The following is a 19900-nucleotide window of genomic DNA, read 5'->3' on the forward strand; positions in this document are numbered from 1 at the left end:
TAAACACAAAACAGAAGTCTGGGCCTTAGATAAAGATTTAGCGTGAAGTCCCTGGAAGTGACTCCTGAGCGATCTTCAGCAGCTAGGTTTCTGGGCTCTGTGGCTTTCTAATCTTTCTTTAATTCTGAGAGGGGGAGAGGGAAGGAGGGGAAGATTAAGACATCTCCTAATCATATCTATTCTGACCACTCAGGAATATGATGAGGAATTACTGACATATATGTTAAGTGCTTTGAATTCTTTAAATAAAGATGTTTTGTAAACTTAGTTTTCTTAGTAACACATTTTCAGCTCTATAAATTTCCTTCTATGGCAGTGGTCAGTATAAGATCACAAAAATAATAAGTCAAATGAGGTCATACTTATTATTTTATTTTCAGTATAATATAATACACAAAGCGTAGTATATTATCTACTATACTATAATATATAGCATATGTTATATGCTGTACTATATGATATATGGCATATATTATATATATACACTATATATATAATATATGGCATATATTATTTATATACACTATATATATAATATATGCCATATATTATATATATACACTATATATAATATATTGCCATATATTATAGTGTAATATTTTCTAGGTAATATAATTAGAGTATTTGGAGGATGCAGAAGAAGACTATAAGGAAGAAGAAAAATTATTTCTAAATGATGTCTCATCAAAGAAATTTCTCTGAAAGGTGAATATTAATTTGAGTTATTGGTATAGGGTGTGTATGAGGGATACTTTTGAAAGATATTGGACTAATACTGGACTGCATGTATATTTTATATATACATTGTACCTATGGACAACTCATGGTTTTATTTCCTTAGGAATTTATTTGGAGAGTTCAAGTAAAACACCTACATAATTAAGCCTTTTAATTAAGAAAAATGGCTGTTAAAATTCCACAGCTTCCTGAATCCACAAAATGATGTTGAGCTGCACCTAATGAAATCATCCTAAATTACTGATGAAATTTGTGCAGTTGTCAGCATAAAAATGATATAGTTCTCATTAGCATGTAGCCTGTGTTTACATTTATTAAATCACAGGTAGTCTAGCAGTTGGAGATTAGCATTTTTTTTTTTTTTTTAGCCTTGGAACTTTTCCTTGTCTTAACGCTGTTTGAAACTGCTGGCATTTCAGAACTCAGTTTGGTTAAATATATGACTATTATGTTGCTGTAGAATTTAAACATATAGACTAAATTCCTGAATTTTTTAAGACCAATATTTATGGCTAGAAGGACTGATGTTCTTTTAAGGTAACATTTCTGCTAATTTTTCTGAGATGGGAATGAAAGGCATTTCTTGTGGAATTGCAGCATTAATTACTTTTAAAAAAAAATTGACGTATAGTTGATTTACAATGTTGTGTTAGTTTCAGGTGTACAGCAAAGTGATTCAGTTGTACATATGCTTTTTCAGATTCTTTTCCCTTATAGGTTATTACAAGATGTTGAATATAGTTTCCTGTGCTGTACAGTAGGTCCTTGTTGTTTATCTTTTTTACATATAGTAGTATGTATATGTTAATCTCAAACTCTTAATTTATCCCGTAGTAGCTTTTTAAAACATGAAAATACCTTTTTTTTTTTCTTTTCTGATAATTAACGTAAGAAATTCTCTTGGCTAAAAGAAAAACATCAGGGCTTCCCTGGTGGCGCAGTGGTTGAGAGTCCGCCTGCCGATGCAGGGGACACGGGTCCGGGAGGATCCCACATGCCGCGGAGTGGCTGGGCCCGTGAGCCATGGCCGCTGGGCCTGCACGTCCGGAGCCTGTGCTCCGCGACGGGAGAGGCCACAGCAGTGAGAGGCCCGCATACCGAAAAAAAAAAAAAAAAAAAAAATCAGACAAGATAGGAAAGTATAAATAAGAAAATAAAAAATTACTTGCAATTCCAACACTCAGAAATATCTATTGTTACCAGTTTTTTGTATGTTGCTCATATTCATCATCTTTCACCACCATTAGGCCTGGTGTGGTGGCCTTGGGGGGGGCGTGTCCTCCTTGCCTCTCATTGCTTTTTCTCATTCTCCTCCCCTCCTCCCTCAAAGCACTTAGCTATGAGTCTCATGCCATCCGATTATTCCTTCATTCTTTTAAGATTTAGTTCCTGCCTCAGTGTCATTCTCTCCAACACTATTCAGTAGCCACATACTGGATCTTTACAATAACTTGGCCTCTTTGTTCCTTCACGAAACCTTAGCTGTTTTACTTCCTCATCATACCTTTGACCAGTGGTTTCCAATCTGGGGCAGTTTTCCCCCCCAGGGGACGTTTGGCAATGTCCAGAGTCATTTTTGGTCGTCCCACTGGGAAGGTGTTACTGTATCTAAGGGTCAAGGCTGTGGGTGCTACTAATCATCCTGCAGTGCACAGGACAGCCCCCGGCAACTAAGAATTATCTGGCCCAAAATGTCAGTAGTGCTGAGGTTGAGAGACCCTGCTCTAACTTGAAGATAGCCTCACTACTGCACCTCCCTGAAATAAGAATGATTCCCAGCAGAGTAGCTTCCTAACCTAGATATTATATAATACTATGGATTATTGGGTGACTTCCTGTGAGAATCAGATGCTGATGTATAATTACAATGGAACCATCTCTCTCTGGGAACAGAATAATAGCTTAGTGCTTTTAACATTAGCACCTTCTCTGGCAGTATCATTGAATGCGTTAACATATTGTCTAGTGAATCAGACCAGCCAAATGTAGGAAAGGCAGATCCCATATAGGAAATCCTTCCAAAGAAGCATTTAAGTTTTTTAAGCATACAATTTTATTCTTTATAACGAACTCTACCTTTAACAATACCATATTTTATATGTCTGAGACCAAGGCTTCATCTCCTCCCCCTTATCTTCTTTTTAAAAAAATTTTTTTTAATTAGTTAATTTATATTTGGCTGTGTTGGGTCTTCGTTGCTGCGCATGGCTTTCTCTGGTTGCAGCGAGTGGGGGTTACTCTTTGTTGTGGTGGGCGGGCTTCTCATTGCGGTGGCTTCTCGTTGCGGAGCACGGGCTCTCGGTGCACAGGCTTCAGTAGTTGTGGCTCGCGGGCTCTAGAGCACAGGCTCAGTAGTTGTGGCGCATGGGCTTAGTTGCTCCGCAGCATGTGGGATCTTCCCGGACTGGGGCTCAAACCCATGTCCCCTGCATTGGCAGGTGGATTCTTAACCACTGCGCCACCAGGGAAGTCCTCCTTCCCCTTATCTTCTGTGTTTGACTCCTTTTGAGTTGATTAAAAGGTCTTTACAGATTTTTATTTTCTCCACAAAGGAAAAACCACTTAGTCAATTCAATTGCTAGAAAGTAGTTTATTGTATTCTGTGAGCTCAGAAAGCCCTACCAGAATGCTTCAGCAATGCCCTTATTAACTGAGAAAAACGAAAGCAATGATAATATCATACGCTGAAAGTAATATTGAGCCCAGAAATGCTGATACAGATTATGAATGTAAAATTCCACAGGACAGAATATCAGTGGCTTTGTTTAGCTCCAGGCATTTTAATTGTTAGGGTTTGGGTCGTTTCTTGGGGCCTTTATTAGACCTTGGTTCTCTTGAAAGGACTGAAGAAAGCTTATTTTCTCACTAGGAAAAAAAAAAATCATTCTGTGGCAACAATTGCTGTGATCATAGATTTCCAGTTTTCATTGCTATTATGGGGAGTGTGAACACCTGAATGCTAGCTTTGAATTTCTCATTCTAGGAAGTTAAAAGTAGTGGTACGGTTTCTATTCAAGTAGTTCTTGGAGCAGAAGAGATCTGTGGGCTCTGTATATAGGATGGAGAAGGGCATGTGGGGGGTGGCAGCACAGGCCACAGATAGGTTCCAGCTTTGTGGGCCCACGCCGTGGCCCGGAAATGCAACGTCAGATGCAACAAGAAAGGACAGTGGGTCAGTGGCGCACAGTCTGCCAATCTGGCTGTCCCACCATTTTCTTTGCCCTTGCGGGGCTGCTTCCACTAGGTAATCACAGATCACGTTGAGACTCGTTCATATTAATAGAATCAGGATGAATTCTTTTGCCTTTTCTTAGAAGTAATTAGCAGGACCAGAAACAGAAGCCTCAAATCATTCTTCATTGTAAAACCACCACTGGAGGGTGTGTAGATTTGCCCCTGTAGTTCTAAGCTCTTTCATTAAATGAAGCCCTGGTTATGGCTGATTTTTATGTGATTTTTTTTTTTTTTTTTAGCGGGCTAGCAGATAAATTGTCTGGTATCTTTGTACTAACCATCCCACATTAGCCCTCCCTGTCCAGTCTTTCCTTGTCTGGTGTCAGCTGGCAAATAAGAACTTCACAGTCTGGAAACTGTTAATGTTGTAGCTCTTCTAAAGTTAGAGATTAGATTGTTAGATGAAGCATGTTTTCAGAGATGAGTGTTGTTTTTTCTATTTATAGGAGAAGTCCCGATATTCAAGCAAAAGAAGAGTTATGGAAGCATATTCAGTGAGTACTGTTTTTAAAACCCATGTGGTTTGAAGGCATTTACAAGGAGGACCACCGACACCAAGAGGCAGCCTCGGGCTGAAGCCTGTCAGGTGGCCTTCACTGCCGTCATTCTGTGGAGCCTGGCACTCAGTGGTGGTGCCTTACCACACCAGCAGACCTCTGCAGGCAGCCCTGACATCTCCTCTCCTGAGGCCAGTTAGCCTCGCCTATAAATGAGCCTCAGACAGGCCAATATTGTATAAATAAATATCAAGGAAAAGAAATTTGTAAGAAAAAAAGACACCTGCTACAGGGGAGAGAAGCAGATCTTTTGTAGGGAAATGGAGGTGGCTGGAGAGTCATCTACATTCCGGATATAGAAAAACTGGAAGAAGGTAGAAGAGCTATAGAAAAGGTTTTCCTCCCATTTTTTTCCTGAAATACATTCTAGTTTTAAAATCTTTGTTCCTGGCTTATATCTCTATTAGTTTTATTAACACCGTGTTTTGCAACAAGATTAGAAAGGGGGAAACTCACCTGCCAATTGTGAAAGGTGTTAGTATTTATATCAGTATCAAAACTTTAATTCTCATGCTCATTCCCTTCTAGAAAGGAACTTGTGGATCCATCTGGACTGTCAGAAGAACAATTAAAAGAGATTCCATACACTAAAATAGAGTGAGTATGTCTTTGAAAATCTTTTTTAAAATGTTTTATTAATAGTTGTAAATGAGTAATCCATTCTTACTCTTCAGTGGTGTTCCATTCAGTGCTTTGTCTTTACATTTTAACTAAAATTAAAAACTATAGAGGAAGAAGTAGAAAAGAGGGTATTAAAGCTAATTATTCATTCTGTACGTCAATCACTCTCTCTCTTATTAACTGCCTGTTTGTAGGTGGTCCACTTATACTGGGATTTTTTACACTAAATAAGGATCCTGGTTGGCTGAATCCATGGAGGGATTCATTCATGGAGGGCAGACTGTAAAGTTATATGGGGATTTTCGACTTCGCTCAGGGTTGGTATCCCTAACCCAGTATTGATCAAGGGTCAACTGTACTATAAAGTTTTATTTTCATGTATGATGGAGGCAGTTTTCTTTTGTTAACTTGTGAGATTGAAGCCACTTAGACTTTCCACGCTTAGAGGAATCAAGTCCTTTTTAAAACTCTCAAAGTTATTACTCCTTTGCAGTTTCAATATTAAGGAAAATCTCCAAATTATCCTGTTCTGACTTGTGCTATGTTTGTCTCCACGGTTTTTGGTGTCTTGTTTAGGACTCAAGGTGACCCAGTCCGCATCCGGCATTCTCATTCACCTCGAAGTTACCGCCAGTATCGCAGGTCCCAGTGTTCAGATGGAGAGCGATCCGTTCTCTCAGAAGTGAAGTAAGTAGGCAAGTGTGAGTACATCATCACGCTCATGGCTCCAGAACAGCACAGTACAATAGAACTTTCTGCAGTGATGGAAGTGTTCTATATCTGTGGCTATGGGGTGTTTGAAATGTGGCTACTGTGACCTAGAAACTAAAAATCTAATATTATTAATTTTCATTAATTTAAACTTAAGCAGCCATGTGTGGCTAGTGGCTGCCATACTGGATAGCACAGACCTAGACTATACTTAGGCTGAATTATGGCCCTTCCAAGCTATGCACTGAAGCTTTCAGAAGAAAGAGAAAATGCATGAGCTATTCTATTTTGAATAATAAATGCATCCATATTTGAGAGAAGTTGGCATAAGAGTTTCTGTTGGAACTGATGGCATTTTGTCTTCTTTTACCACAGCAAATGTTATATATTACAGTAGTTTGTTTCTTTGTGTTATTTAGTTTCTCTTTCGAGGAAAGTGGCCATATCTCAGCTTGACATGATAGGTACTATATGTTAAATGAATGTGTTAATGAAATAACTATGCATCCATTTGTAAAAGTACTATAGTCATGGAAATTCATGTACTTGGTATTGCTGGGTAGGAGTGTCAGCCATTAAACTCTGAATTAAGGCTTAAAACTTTGATAAACATTAACAAATTGGGAGATAGCCTAGCCCGTTGGAGAGAGATATAGGCTGGGTTTCTTTTTGTTTTGTTTTGCTTGTAAAATGTAGGCCATTGCTGTCTATAGCTCCATAGGTTTATAAAAAAAGAATAAATGGCCAATAAGTGTTTCTCTAGAAACAAATCAAAAATCCACTTATACAACATATCACAGTAAGAAAAGCACATGGGAACCATACCTATGTTATATTCTTGGTTCTTCTAGTTATTTGCTGTGATTTTGGGCAAGTTACTTAACCCGTTGAATTCAAAAACATTTATGAAATGCCTATCTGTGTAAAGCACTGTGGTAGGCAGTGTAAGGAAGACAAAGACATGTAAAACATGCTTACTTTGCTATAGCCCTTTTCCAACTCAGATTGTGATTCTAGGTACTGCCTCAGTCATTAATTCTAAAACTGACTCTCTGCAGTTCAAAAACGGATCTTGTACCTCCACTTCCTGTGACCCGATCTTCAGATGCTCAGGGTTCTGGTGGCTCCACAGTTCATCAAGTAGGTAATAATCAAGTTTTAAGAAGGTGTTGTACTGATGACAAGATTCTGTGTTTAAAAAAAAACATGTACAAAACATGGAAAGAGAAGGAAGGAAGGGTGTGTGATCAAGACAAGGCACAACCTGGGAAGAGTTACATTAGGGGTGAGAGCTAGAGGTAGTGTAAGGTCTAAAATGATCTGAGGCTTGGGGCAAAGCCAATGATAACAAAGATCGTAAGATTGTCTGGAGCCAGAATAAAGAAACAATGGGCTTCACTAATTTTAAAAAGTATGTCTAGATTATTTTTTGAGCCAGAGAAACAGGGATAAAGTGGTAGACTTAGAGGGGGCCCATGTTTGATCGTTAACTGATGGCAGACAGAGAATTACTCAAGTCCTATTTTATTTGTCTTCTTCATCAAAGAGAATTACTTTTCTTCTGGAAATGTTTAGAAAATGTGGTCAAAACGGAACTCAAGGACATGGCAAAGCATCTAGCTGCCTTAACAAAATCAATGTGACAGCTGAATTAGATAGCTGTTATCAGGGGAGCACTGTAGCAGACATTTCAGCAAGGTGTTTGACATCATCTCTCATTGTATTTCTTTTTAATGCGATAGAAAAACATGGAGGCTGTGTAAGGCTGTTGGATGGATTTATATCTGTTTAAATCATTACTCCAGAAACAAACTTGATGTTTATAATGGATCAGTATCAGCCTGTTGTTTGCAGTGGATTGTTTGGATTGTGGATCCCTTTGAAAGGCAATTATAGCTACTGTCTCTTCCCCATAAAAATGCATGTAAGCACATATTTAATGCACATAAGCATACAATTCAGGAAGTTCATGGACAACCTAAGAACCGTGACTCCAGCATATCCATCATATACTGCCCTGTGCTTATCTTGACTCATTTTTGTCAGTGACTCGAGCAAGGACAGAAAAGGCCTGTGCTAATTTAGGTTAGGTTCCCTAGGAAGAGATTCTGCAGTGGAGGTTTGCATGGAGGAGGTATACTGGAAAGTGCTCTTAGGAGATAGGCAAGAGTTGAACTGAGTGGTATAGTCCCAATAAAGGCATCAGATGATCCCATGGGGAGCTCTGGAGCTGAGATGGCTCTTCTGATTCATCCCACTTGGAGACAAGGGGGCTGGGCCTTAAACACTCACCATGTAGCAAGTGACTGGATAAAGGGTGGCCCTGGGAGGGGGCATGACCTTGAACAAGGTGGCTCTCTTTAGCGCAGGGCTGTTCCTGGGGAGGGGCTCAGTTTTGGTTTTTTTAAATATTTATTTTATTTATTTATTTTTGGCTGCATTGGGTCTTTGTTGCTGTGCGCGAGCTTTCTCTAGTTGCGGTAAACGGGCTACTCTTCATTGCGGTGTGCGGGCTTCTCACTGCCGTGGTTTCTCTTGTTGTAGAGCATGGGCTCTAGGCACGCGGGCTTCAGTAGTTGTGGCTCGTGGGCTCTAGAGTGCAGGCTCAGAGGTTGTGGCACATGGGCTTAGTTGCTCCGTGGCATGTGGCATCTTCCCGGACCAGGGCTTGAACCCGTGTCCCCTGCATTGGCAGGCGGATTCTTAACCACTGCGCCACCAGGGAAGTCCCAGGGGCTCAGCTTTGAGCTGTATGGCAGCCAACACTCCAAGCTGCTGGGGAATGAATGCCTCAGTCTGGAATGGAGATCTGAGTGGTTAACCACAACTTCCACTAAAATCTGTGTAATTTTTGATTAGATAAATCTGAGAGAGCTAATAGTTTATCCAAACAATTTGTTTCAAGTCAATAGCACTTTAAAAAAATTACATTCATGATTAGTTGAGGCTTCACATTCAGACAGGACCTGCATTAGTGTCTCCTTGTCTCCACACACCACTTGTGTGACTCTGAACATTGTTTAACTTCTAAGATTAAATTTCTTTGCAATGTAGATAATAACCTACCTCTTAAAGTTGCTGGGAAGATTAATAAGCACTGTTACTTTTCAAAGCTTTTTTTGGGGTCTTAAATTTAAGTTGGCTTCAATACAAATGGGAATTTCATGTATTTTTGCTTTTCCAACTACTCTAGACTCTCTAATCACCATCATTTAGGAATCTCAAAAAACTTAAAATTATACACATGAAATGTTGAAAGAATAGCCGTCACTGTGCTGCATACAAGAACAACTCACATGCACCTTTTAATCAGTGGCATTGATTCTAAGCTTGTCTCTGGGAACCTTTGATTTTGAATTCAACAGCTATCTAATGAGCACATCTAAGGAGTGACAAGGCACTCACTGGGACAGTCAGCAAACTACAGCCCAAGGGCTAAAGTTAGTCTGCAGCCTGTTTCTGTACAGTCCAGGAGCTAATAATTGTTTTTATGTTTTTAAAGGGTTGCTTGTGGGGAGGGAAAAAGAATATGCAATAGAGACAGAAGGTAGTCTATAATCTGGCCCTTTGCAGAAAATGTTTGCTGACTCCTAGCCTTGACACATAATACGTAAAAGTAAACAGGTAAAACAATTTAAAAAACAACAACTAGGTAAGTATTATGAAGAAACAAAGGTCTGAGTTAGAAAACGAACATATGACCTCACTTTAGAAAGGTAGGGCAAAGACGGTCTCAGAAAGTGACCTGTAAAGCTGAAACTCACAGGTAGAGAAGGAGCCAACCATGTGAGTATTTGTGAAAGGCTGATGGAAGCAGAAGAAAGAGCTGAGGCTGGAAAGGGCCGGGATGTTTGAGGTCTGAGCAGAGTAAAGGGGAAGGAGGGTGGATAATGCAGGGCCTTAGATGCCATGGGAAAGAGTTTGTTTGCATTTTATTCTGAGTGCCAAAAGGAAACAACTGATCTGGTTGCCATGTGGAGAAAGGATGCAAATGATATGGGGAAGTGGGAAAGCTGCATTTCCTAAGTTCCAGAATGATGCCAGATTTCTGCTAGTGGCCTGGCCTGCCTATACCTCACCTTACTTTTTCATGCAGAAGCCTGGTAGAAGTGGGGTGGATTAGGGACTTTGATTCATTTTCCTTATTCCTTTAAGGTGTGCAGGCAGAAGAGATAGGTTCAACCCTCAACAAACTTAAAAGATAGTGATTCTTCTGATATATTAGCTCTCTATTCCCCTGCCCTGACTTACTCATGCTCTGGTGTCCTCCTCCCTCTCCCGTTACCTAGAAACCTGTCCCAAACAGATAACGTCGGACGATCCAAAATTAGCTTGATTTGTACTCCTCATGCTTAGCAGAATTGTTGCTCCATTGGTGCCTCTCTGAATATGAGTAAATCAAATCAAGCCAGTGTAGGAACAGATGAAAGACAGCCGCTTAGAGGGTAGTTTATTTTTAGCCCAAATGAATCTCAAAATAATGAATTCTGGAGTGTAGCTCATTATGTATGGGCAGGTACTTGTGTGGAAGGAAATACGCTTGTTAGCCAGATCTACTGACAGCTTGGGCCATCTCTAAAAGGAGCTAAGAGCAGGTCTGTTAAGCAGAAGAGGGAGCTGTGGAGGCACTTTGGTGTCATCCTCAGGGCCTCCACCTGTGGCTGTGGGAGGACATGACCCACTTCCAGAAGCCCTGGGTGTGGTGCTCAGGCTCTGGCAGCTGCACTCCCATTTCTCCAGGATGGGGCCACCGCAGCTAACAGGGAGCTCTAGCCCCAAGTGATGCGGGTCCCCAGGGCATTGTGTTGTACAGGTTTCTTTCAGTGACTACTGAAAATACAATCAGGGAAGAGTAAAAATTACCCCCAGCTCCCCATGCTCTTCATCTCTCTGCCCCTCCTTGGAAAAGCAGGAGGCCTGAGAGCCTGGGTTAGCAGCAACTACCATGGAAATAACACTTCATTGGGGGAATGGGTTGAGATTTATGCCTGATTTTCATGAGTAAGATTTGTTATGCATGTAACTGTCAGAGTAACTTTTTTAAGATTTAAACACAATCTTCATGTTGTTTATCATAACTATTTAAATAAAGGGAATATGTGAACAGCTTTTGACATTACATACCTTTCCTAAATATAACGTGATGTCTTAAATCTTAGTATTTGTGTTAATAAAATTGATTTGGCTGTAGTTTCTTCTCTGAATCTTACTTTCTGTATTTTTCAAATGCATTCTTTTCTAGAGAAGAAACGGGTCTAAAGATAGCCTGATTGAAGAAAAATCTCAGACGTCTACAAGCAATCTGGCTGGAAAACACACAGCAAAAACAATAAAAACTACCCAAGCTTCACGCCTCAAGATAGAGACTTAATCCCAGTGAAGGGCTAGGGAGGGGGGGGGGGGAAGGGTGTGTGTGCCACCTTTACTTGGAAACTGTGAATTATAATTATTCAAGTATCTTGGACCTGCAGAAGTGTTTCTTCAGAAGAAAATAATGGAGTCTGTTGCATCTTTTAAAGGTTTAACTACAGTATATTTGTGCCTAAGGGCCTTTTTATTTGGTAACTGGAAAGACAGTATTTTAAAACTTATTCACTTGATGCCATGTTTTCCTTCCTGGAAACTCCCAAGTTATCTTGTGTCTGCCACAACCAACACCAGATGCTTCGGTTCAAAGTTCTGGAATCCTGGACTGCAGCCGGCTAGCTGTGCAGTAGTACACCAAGTGGGATGGAAAGGTTCTTCCCAACTCTGGGTGGATCTGCCTATGCACAAATGCATGACTGAAGCATCGCTTTCACACTGCAGATGTTTTTATTCACATGTTCTTTGTAATACTGTATTTTGTGGCATTAAGTTCCACCGATTATTTGCAAATGTTAAAAAAAAGTTTGTTAAGTGCTGCTTTTAATTTTTAGTGTCCTTGTCTTGTGCTTTCAGAAAAAAAGAGGCTATGTGTGGATTTCAGTTGACCTCAGCTTATAAATTCATGACCCTCCACCTGAAATGGTCCCTTCCAGTCTGCCTGGCTAATTCTCCCCAAATACTATTTCAGACGTTTCCTCTCTGCAGGTGATTGCAGTCTACAGGAAAAACAAATACTCATGCAGGACACCTTTCATCTTCTCCTTACCCAACAAACAAGCCTTGCCGTGGCTGCCATCAACCCTAGTCCTTCCCTTTCTCCTGTTCCCTCTACTTGTCCTCTCAAGCCCATCTCCTTCAGCCTTCTCATCCCTGCTCTCTCCAGTACTAATATATTCAGCCGCTTCCTCTCAGCTAGACTACCATCTAAAAAAAGCCAACCAAATTTCACACCAACAAATTCTTCTCCAGCTACCACTTTTTTCTCCCATTCCAAGTTTCTTAAAAGGATAGGGGCTTCCCTGGTGGCGCAGTGGTTGACAGTCCACCTGCCGATGCAGGGGACACGGGTTCGTGCCCCAGTCCGGGAAGATCCCACATGCCACGGAGCGGCTGGGCCCGTGAGCCGTTGCTGCTGAGCCTGCGCGTCCGGAGCCTGTGCTCCGCAACGGGAGAGGCCACAACAGTGAGAGGCCCGCGTACCGCAAAAAAAAAAAAAAAAAAAAAAATTATCTGTCCACTAAAGTGGACCTCAAAAATCACCTTCATGTCACCAAATCCAAGTTAACTTTTAGGCTACCTTACAATATTTTGTTTCTTTCATGCATTTCCCATTATTTCTACCATTCTGACTATCCTTTGCAGCTCACGCTGTTCTACCTCTCCAGCTGAGTATCTCAAATCTAGGCCCTCTTCCACTACCCCAGTGGATCTCATTTATTCCCACAGTTTATTTCTATAGCTTAGACTAAAAACCAGTGTAGTACCAAGGGGTCACTTAGATTTCTAAGGCAATTCAAATAGAGCTAGTTGAAAATGCTGCTCCCCAGCTGGATTTGCAAATGTACAAGACTACACACCTAGCAGTCATTATGGACACATCCTTTATTACTAACTCCTATCTGCTATAAACTATCTCTCTTCCTTAACTTTACCACCACCCTGGTCCAAGGTGGTCATCTCTCGCATAGACAGTGGTAGTAGCCTGCAGTTGGCCCATCAGCACCCCTTTTTTTGCAAATGTGCATTTCCATCATGGATTTCCCCTTGCTTTATACAGAGCCTTAAGTGGTCTGGCCTCTTACCTGTTCAGCCTCATTTTGTAACACCCAGAGCTCCCATAATGGCCACCTTCAAGCCTCATTAAGCACTCAACTCTTACCTAAATGATGACACTTAGAGGGAAAGAAACTACAATAGTCAGAAATCTGGACTTATGGTCATACCCATTTTTTTTGCTCAAGGCCTCTGTACATGGCACGGGGTCAGCTTTGCCTTGCATAAATACTTACCTACGCTTAGTCCTAACTGCCTTCTCAGGTTTCCCTGACTCGGTCAAATCCTATCATACATGGAATTTGTCTCACGAAGTTTTCAATTGTGATGACATTTCCTCCATTTAAACAAAGGTAAGCTTCCAAAGGGAGGAACTGTGTTTGTGCACCATTGTGTTCGCAGCTCCTAGTTCAGTGCTTTCAATAAATATTTTGAATGCCCGAATACACTATTTGTTCTTTCCTGCAAAGTGAAGGCAGATTTGCTTTTAGCTTAAAAAAAAAAAACAATGCAGTAACATACAGCACACCTGTGACCTAGAAACCAAATAGTCTAGTTCACTTCATCACGCAAGAGGCACTACAAGAAAGCACGTGTTTCTCCTTGGAGCCTAGCATAAGCCTATATTTAATGAGGTTATCAGTGATCGCTATCACTGAATGTTAATCTTAACAGCTGAGATTTAACATAATTTTGAAGTTGCTGGGAGAGGGAGGTACCCTCCCTATGATCCTTCAGTAAAAAAAATTCTATTTTCTGGCAGTTAATCACTTAGCACACAAACCTCCAAGAAGCCCATTGAATTATTTTATTTATAGCCCCACTGTTTTAGATGTACATTTATGGACTATCCAAAAGCAGTATTTTTTTTAGCAATCCTGGAAATTTTAAATACTCTAAGCAACTCCCGAAGATCAAGTTGTCAAGTTCCTTACCGAGGACATCCTAAAAAGAAAAATAAGGCACTCAATTTGACATTTACACGCACCACATCTTAAAAACTTTCAGTACATGCTTCTTCGCTGCATTAAGTTATGCACTTCTGGACTTTAAATGTCAACATAAAACATGCCTGAGATCTGGCAAGTGGTTTTTTACAATTCACATAAAATCATGTAAAGATTTCATGACAAACTGGGAAGAAGTTATCCCATTTGCAGTTAACTATTTGTTTACAGATGCGGCAGTACTAACACTAGTGAACCCTTAATAACTAATTGAACTAATACCCACTAGAGAAGGCCCCCCAATCCAGAAAGATAAAATTCACATCACAAATAACTGCTGTATGACAACTTCTAATTCACAACTATCACCCTACCTTAGGTCATCTTTGTGCTCCCAGATAGTAAGTAGTCAGCTAGCAGCAGTCTATGCTTCAAGCGTCCATCTTTAACCTGAACAAAAATTAAAACCTATTAAGAAAAACATACACTTAACGTTGGCAGAATCAAAACCACATGTGTACATAATATAGGAGTATAACTGTTACTTGTGCAGCTCCTACACCAAGATGTCAAATACTAGGGGAGGAAAAGGCTGCACAAGTGTTTGGTTTACGCCTTTTTTGACACCTCATCCACTAGTTTCCAAAAGTGAACGGGCAACACAAAGGCGGCAAGAAAACCGCGTAAGGAATGCTGTGCGGCACAAAGCTGCGGTCCCCAAAACAGCTGGCTGAGATGAACTGTTGTGTTGATGAGCTGGGAGAAAAACTAAGCCCAGCTCTACAGTTTCCTTTACGACTCAACATCCGACTAGGTAACGAACACCAAATTAACGTCTTTCAAATGGCTGAAACCTTAAAATTTCCAGGAAACTGATCTGTTCTGCAGGAACATGAAAACTCGCCTGCAGAGCTAGTGATGGTCATTCGATTTCCGCCAAGTTCTGCACCACGACACAGTTATCAAGATCTAAATCTGAAATGGCAGCTCTGCGATGACCTGATTTCCCACCGTGACAAGGTAGGCAAACGTGCCGTTATACGGTGAGGCCTTTCCCTGTCACACGCAAGAAACCCCCGCGTCTATTAAAAATTCCCTGACATACAGTCGATGACCAATCGACCCCAAAGCCCTCACCCCCCTCGCCGCATCTCCCGGCATAGGAACACAGACCCAGGGCCGCTCTGAGCTTTCTGAGGTCTCACCGACAACGTGGCGGAGGCCAGGCCAGGCCGCGGTCCTACACGCGTTCAGGAACCGGGAGCCTCGGACCCGGCCCGGCCGCGGCGCCAGCCTCACTAGACTCAGGGCGGCCGCGCGCTCCTGCCCTGCGCCCCAGCCGTCGGAGGCCAAGCGGCCACAGGCCCGGGACCGTCCGTACCTCCGCCGCCGTACAGCGCCGTACACCTCTCTGAAAGAGAGGTGAGGTTAGAAAGAACGCGCGGCCTTCCCACAATGCTTTTCTATGACTGGAAGGACCCACTGCTCGAGGCGCGCGGGGAGGACGGACTGTACCATCGGCCGCCGCGTCCCGGCGAGACGCCGCCGTGCGGCCGGAGGGCGAAGTGCCCATTGATGGGCCGAGGGGCGGGGCTGCCCGGGGAAAAGAGTTCTGAGGAGCGCGAGTTCGCCGAGCGCCGGGGGCGTCGGGCGGGAAGCTTTTTCCTCGCGGGAGGCGCGTTTTTCCAGTGTGGGTACCCAACCACCCCTCCACCCGGTGTCAAGAGCACACGGTCAGCGCTGAGCTGCGGGTGTAGCCCAAAAGACTTGAGACCTCGTGTTCTGGGAGAGGACAGACAGAGCTCACCGTCTCCAGCTGAGGAAGAGTAAGGTCATGAATTCCAGAAATATTTATTGAGTACTTACTGTGCTTCACGCTGTTCTAAATGCCTGAGAATCCGCTGTGAATGAGGCAGAGTTCCTGTCTTACGTTCTAGTTGGGTGAGAAAGACACTAAACAGGTAACGTGGACACTGTTAAGTCCAGATAGTGTAAGGGCCAAGGAAACAAAGGAGGGGAAAATGTGACAGAGCCGTGCTCTATCCAGTAGGAATCTCGTGTGAGCCACGAATGTCATTTTAAAATTTTAGAAATGCCACATTAAAAAGGAACAAGTTAAATTAAGAGGAACTCAACATGTTCTAAGTATAACCATTTCAACATGTGGTCACTATAAAATTATTAGTGATATACCTTACATTCTTATATGCCTACTAGGTTTTGAAAATCCAGTGTGTATTTTATTTTTTTAAGATGTATTTATTTATTTATGGCTGTGTTGGGTCTTCGTTACTGTGCGAGGGCTTTTCTCTAGTTGCGGCGAGCGGGGGGCCACTCTTCATCGCGGTGCGCGGGCCTCTCACTGTCGCGGCCTCTCTTGTTGCGGAGCACAGGCTCCAGACGCGCAGGCTCAGTAGTTGTGGCTCACGGGCCTAGTTGATTCGCGGCATGTGGGATCTTGCCAGACCAGGGCTCGAACCTGTGTCCCCTGCATTGGCAGGCAGATTCTCAACCACTGCGCCACCAGGGAAGCCCTAAGTGTGTATTTTATGCTTCCAGTACATTTTAGTTCAGACTAGTCACCTTTCAGGTGCTCAGAAGCTAGACCTTGGCCAGCGTGACTGGAGCCGCGTGTGGAGTGCAAGGCGGCGTCCGAGACAGCGGAAGAGACCGGCAGGAGCGAATCATGTAGGGCTTTGTACCTGTGGTAAGGAGTTGGGATTTTATGCTGGAAGTTTAGAATTGATTATTACCACCGAAAGAAAGCAGAGGTAGTTAATTACTTTCTTGCTGATAACCATAACTCCTTGAAGGGATAAAGACTGCGGTGATTTGGACTGTGTGTTAGCACCTGGGTCTCCTTGCACCTGTGAGTCCTATAGAGACTCACCCAGAGAGACCACATCCCAGCACCTTTCTTCGTTTCTTTGAAGCTTATTGCAGAAAGAAAGAGAGGGAGGGAGGGGAAGAAAGGGAGGGAGGGAGGAAGGAAGGAAGGAAGGGAAAGAAAAAGAAAGAGGGAGGGAGGAAAGAGACAGAGAGGGAGGGAGGAAAGAAAGGAAAAAAAGAGAGAGAGAAAGAGGAAAGAAAGAAAGGAAAGGAAGGAAGGAAGAAGAAAAGAAAAAGAAAATTCAAGCCCATAGCCCAGTGATCATCACACAAGGACTGGCCTGAATGATAACATCACTGTTGGGACAGTAGGGACAGTGACCATACAGAAGTAAATGTGTATGATAATAAGGAGGTAAATAACTCTAAGTCCTTCATCAGGAATTCTCTGTAACATCTGGGGAGAGAAAGGTTGGGGAAGGGGAATGACACCTCAAAGAGTGTCATTTGAATACACTGAAGGGTACCGTTTGAGGATTATAACAAACTTCAGTCTTGCCTTCTTGCTAGGGAAAGTCAGGGAGAGGAAATTCCCTTGGGCTTGAGCAGCCAGCAGACCTAGGTTTCGATCCAGCTCTTTGACGCTTGTGCTTTTGGGTATATGACCACCTCTGTAAGCCCAGGGTTCCTATTTTACATGATAATACCTTTACCTATGTACCACATAGGTTAGTTTAAAGAATTAAGGAAGGTTTGTTGAATTATCTCACACTGTATTGTACATAGTGACACCCAATTAATGACTCTCACGAGCTAGACTCTCCTTGTTGACTGCCACCCCAGGTATGGAAACTTCCTGGGTTGAGTTCTTAAGGAAGGGGGAACTATGCTGCCGTTTTTCTTTTAATGGCTTGACATTTTGTTCCCACCCCATTCTTTCCTATCTGCCCCTTGTAACTCGTCCCTAAACTCTGGATGGTTCAAGAACAGATAGAGGGGAAGCATTTGTTTCAATTATTGGATAATGTTGGTGTTAGGAAATTAATTCTAAATTCTTCATCTTCCTGTCTGCTTTGACCTCACGTAGCCTGGGAAGGAAAATTCAGTAATTCAGCCAACACAAGCAGAAAGGACGTGAGAAAAGGGGGATATTTTCTACCCTGTTGGAGCAGAGGCATTACGGAAAGATGTACAAACGACATATAGTGTTAGTGCAAGCGTGGAACAGACCCAGTGTCCTTGTTCTGTATGGTAGGCAGACTAATGGTCCCTCAAAGGTGTCCACACCCTAATCCCCAGAATCTGTGAATGTGTTCCATTGCATAGTAAAAAAGGGGCTTTGCAGATATGATTAACGTGAGGGACCATGAGATGAGGAGATAAAAAACGAAGAGGAAAACTGGGGAGTCAGAGATGTGTCAGAAGAGAAGGCAGGAACGGGACTCAACCTCCCATTGTTAGCTGTGAAGATGGAGGGGGAAGATCCTTGAAGCCAAAGAATAAAGACAGCCTCTAGAAGCTGGGAATGGCCCTCAGTTGACAGCCAGCAAGGAAACAGAAACTTCATTTCTGCAGCTGCATGGAACTGAATTCTGCCAACCACCTGATTGTACGTGGAAGCAGATTCTCCCCTGGAGTCTCCAGAAAAGAACACAGCCCTACTGATGCCTTGATTTTAGCCCAGTGAGACTCGTGACAGAATTCCAACCTACAGAGCTGTGATAATAAATTTTTGTTGTTTTAAGCTGCTAAATTTGTGTTAATTTGTTATGGCAGCAAGAGAAAACTAATGCACCCTGTAAGGGGTGGAGAGTGGGCTGTTTTTCTTACCCCACTCCTTGTGCCATTCCAGTTTTCTCATCAGGAGCATAAGTAAGATTTTGCATATAAGCGGTGCACATTTCATTTTAAAGTGCTTAATCCATATGGGGTTGACATTTTGTTTATGTTGGGAGTTAGGGATCTGATTTAATATGCAATAGATATTAAATAATTTGAATACTTTTTATAATTTAGAAGCATTTGTAGATTTTCTTTGGATTTTCCCTTTAAACAATCATATCATCTGTGGAAGCTTTCTTTCTACTTATACTGTGTGATCATGCACACACATGTGTGTGTGTGAATGCTGAGACTAAGACATCTAGGGCAATGTTGAATAGAGTGATAATAGACATCCTTGTCTTGTTCACGGCTTTAAAGGAATGCTCTTAAAGTTTCAGCATGTATGTATGACGTGTATGACATTTTAATGCATTTCTTGTTGTTTATTGGGTTAGGGAAGTGCCCTATTTTTAGTTTGCTAGTAGTTTTTTTTTTTAATCATGAGTGAATGTTGAATTTTATTAAATGTTTTTTTCCTGCCTCTATCGAGATGAACATAGGGGTTTTTTCCTGTAATGTGTTTATGAGGTGAATTGCATTAATACATTTTCTAATGTTGAACCAATCTTACATTTCTGGAAGAAACCAAACTTGTTATTTCAAAAAATATTCTGTTTAGAATTTATGTTTACGGACAAGAGGGGACTGTGATTATCTTTCTCATACTGTCTTTGATAGTTTTGATATTAGAATTATACAGATATCTACTTAATATTAGTAATTTGTTTCTGAAAATCAGATGTTCTATGCAAAAATATTAATTGAGAGCCTATTGCCCTCTGTTTTAAATGGTAAAATTATAATGAGTTACTTTTTAACCCAAACCAATTTCCTAAAATGTAACTAAAATATAGTAAACAAACCTCAATTAAATAACAAACTATAACATTAGGCTGTAAATGTCTATAACTTTGCTTCCTGATCACCAAACAATATAGTTGTTAACAAATAGTTGCTTTGTCAGTAGTAACATATTCTCTTTCATTGTTACTGCTTTTCTGCTTGGTTTGCTTCTTTTTCATTAATCTTTAACATTTCCTCAGCTTTTTTGGTTCTTATAATACAAAACTAGGGGAAAAAAGGGTAATATGAAATATGAAAGGCACTATGGAAATGTGACAGAGAATGATTCATACTGAGGATGATACTTCAGTGCCTCTTTTATCACTACTGGCATCTATGTGAATATCCCCTTCATTGATATTCAGTGTGTTTTTTGATTTCCTGACACATGATGCT

The 19900-nt window shown here is 41.6% G+C and overlaps 1 protein-coding gene, 1 long non-coding RNA gene and 1 other non-coding gene across 4 annotated transcripts in view; 1 reads left to right on the top strand and 2 right to left on the bottom strand.

The window, feature by feature from the left end:
* Positions 1-13247, top strand: part of EPB41L4A (erythrocyte membrane protein band 4.1 like 4A) — a 259311-nt gene extending 246064 nt beyond the window's left edge. For both annotated transcript variants that reach the window (XM_029216795.1, XM_029216794.1), the window contains 5 exons: positions 4419-4466; positions 5058-5126; positions 5727-5837; positions 6920-7001; positions 11104-13247. In XM_029216795.1, the coding sequence (XP_029072628.1) occupies positions 4419-4466; positions 5058-5126; positions 5727-5837; positions 6920-7001; positions 11104-11232 (439 nt within the window). In that variant the 3' untranslated portion in view covers positions 11233-13247. The remainder of the gene's footprint in view (positions 1-4418; positions 4467-5057; positions 5127-5726; positions 5838-6919; positions 7002-11103) is intronic.
* A 575-nt stretch (positions 13248-13822) lies between these two features.
* On the bottom strand, positions 13823-15386 carry LOC114892716. Its single transcript, XR_003792770.1, has 3 exons — positions 15154-15386; positions 14323-14398; positions 13823-13946 (listed from the first exon to the last, which is right to left on the bottom strand). It is a non-coding gene; the product is annotated as an uncharacterized LOC114892716 (long non-coding RNA).
* LOC114893508 lies at positions 14485-14618 on the bottom strand. Its single transcript, XR_003792927.1, has one exon. It is a non-coding gene; the product is annotated as a small nucleolar RNA SNORA13 (small nucleolar RNA).
* Positions 15387-19900: the final 4514 nt, after the last annotated feature.

This window comes from Monodon monoceros, unplaced genomic scaffold (genome assembly GCF_005190385.1).
Source record: "Monodon monoceros isolate NGI ecotype Baffin Bay Population unplaced genomic scaffold, NGI_Narwhal_1 Super_Scaffold_12, whole genome shotgun sequence".
Taxonomy (NCBI): domain Eukaryota; kingdom Metazoa; phylum Chordata; class Mammalia; order Artiodactyla; family Monodontidae; genus Monodon; species Monodon monoceros.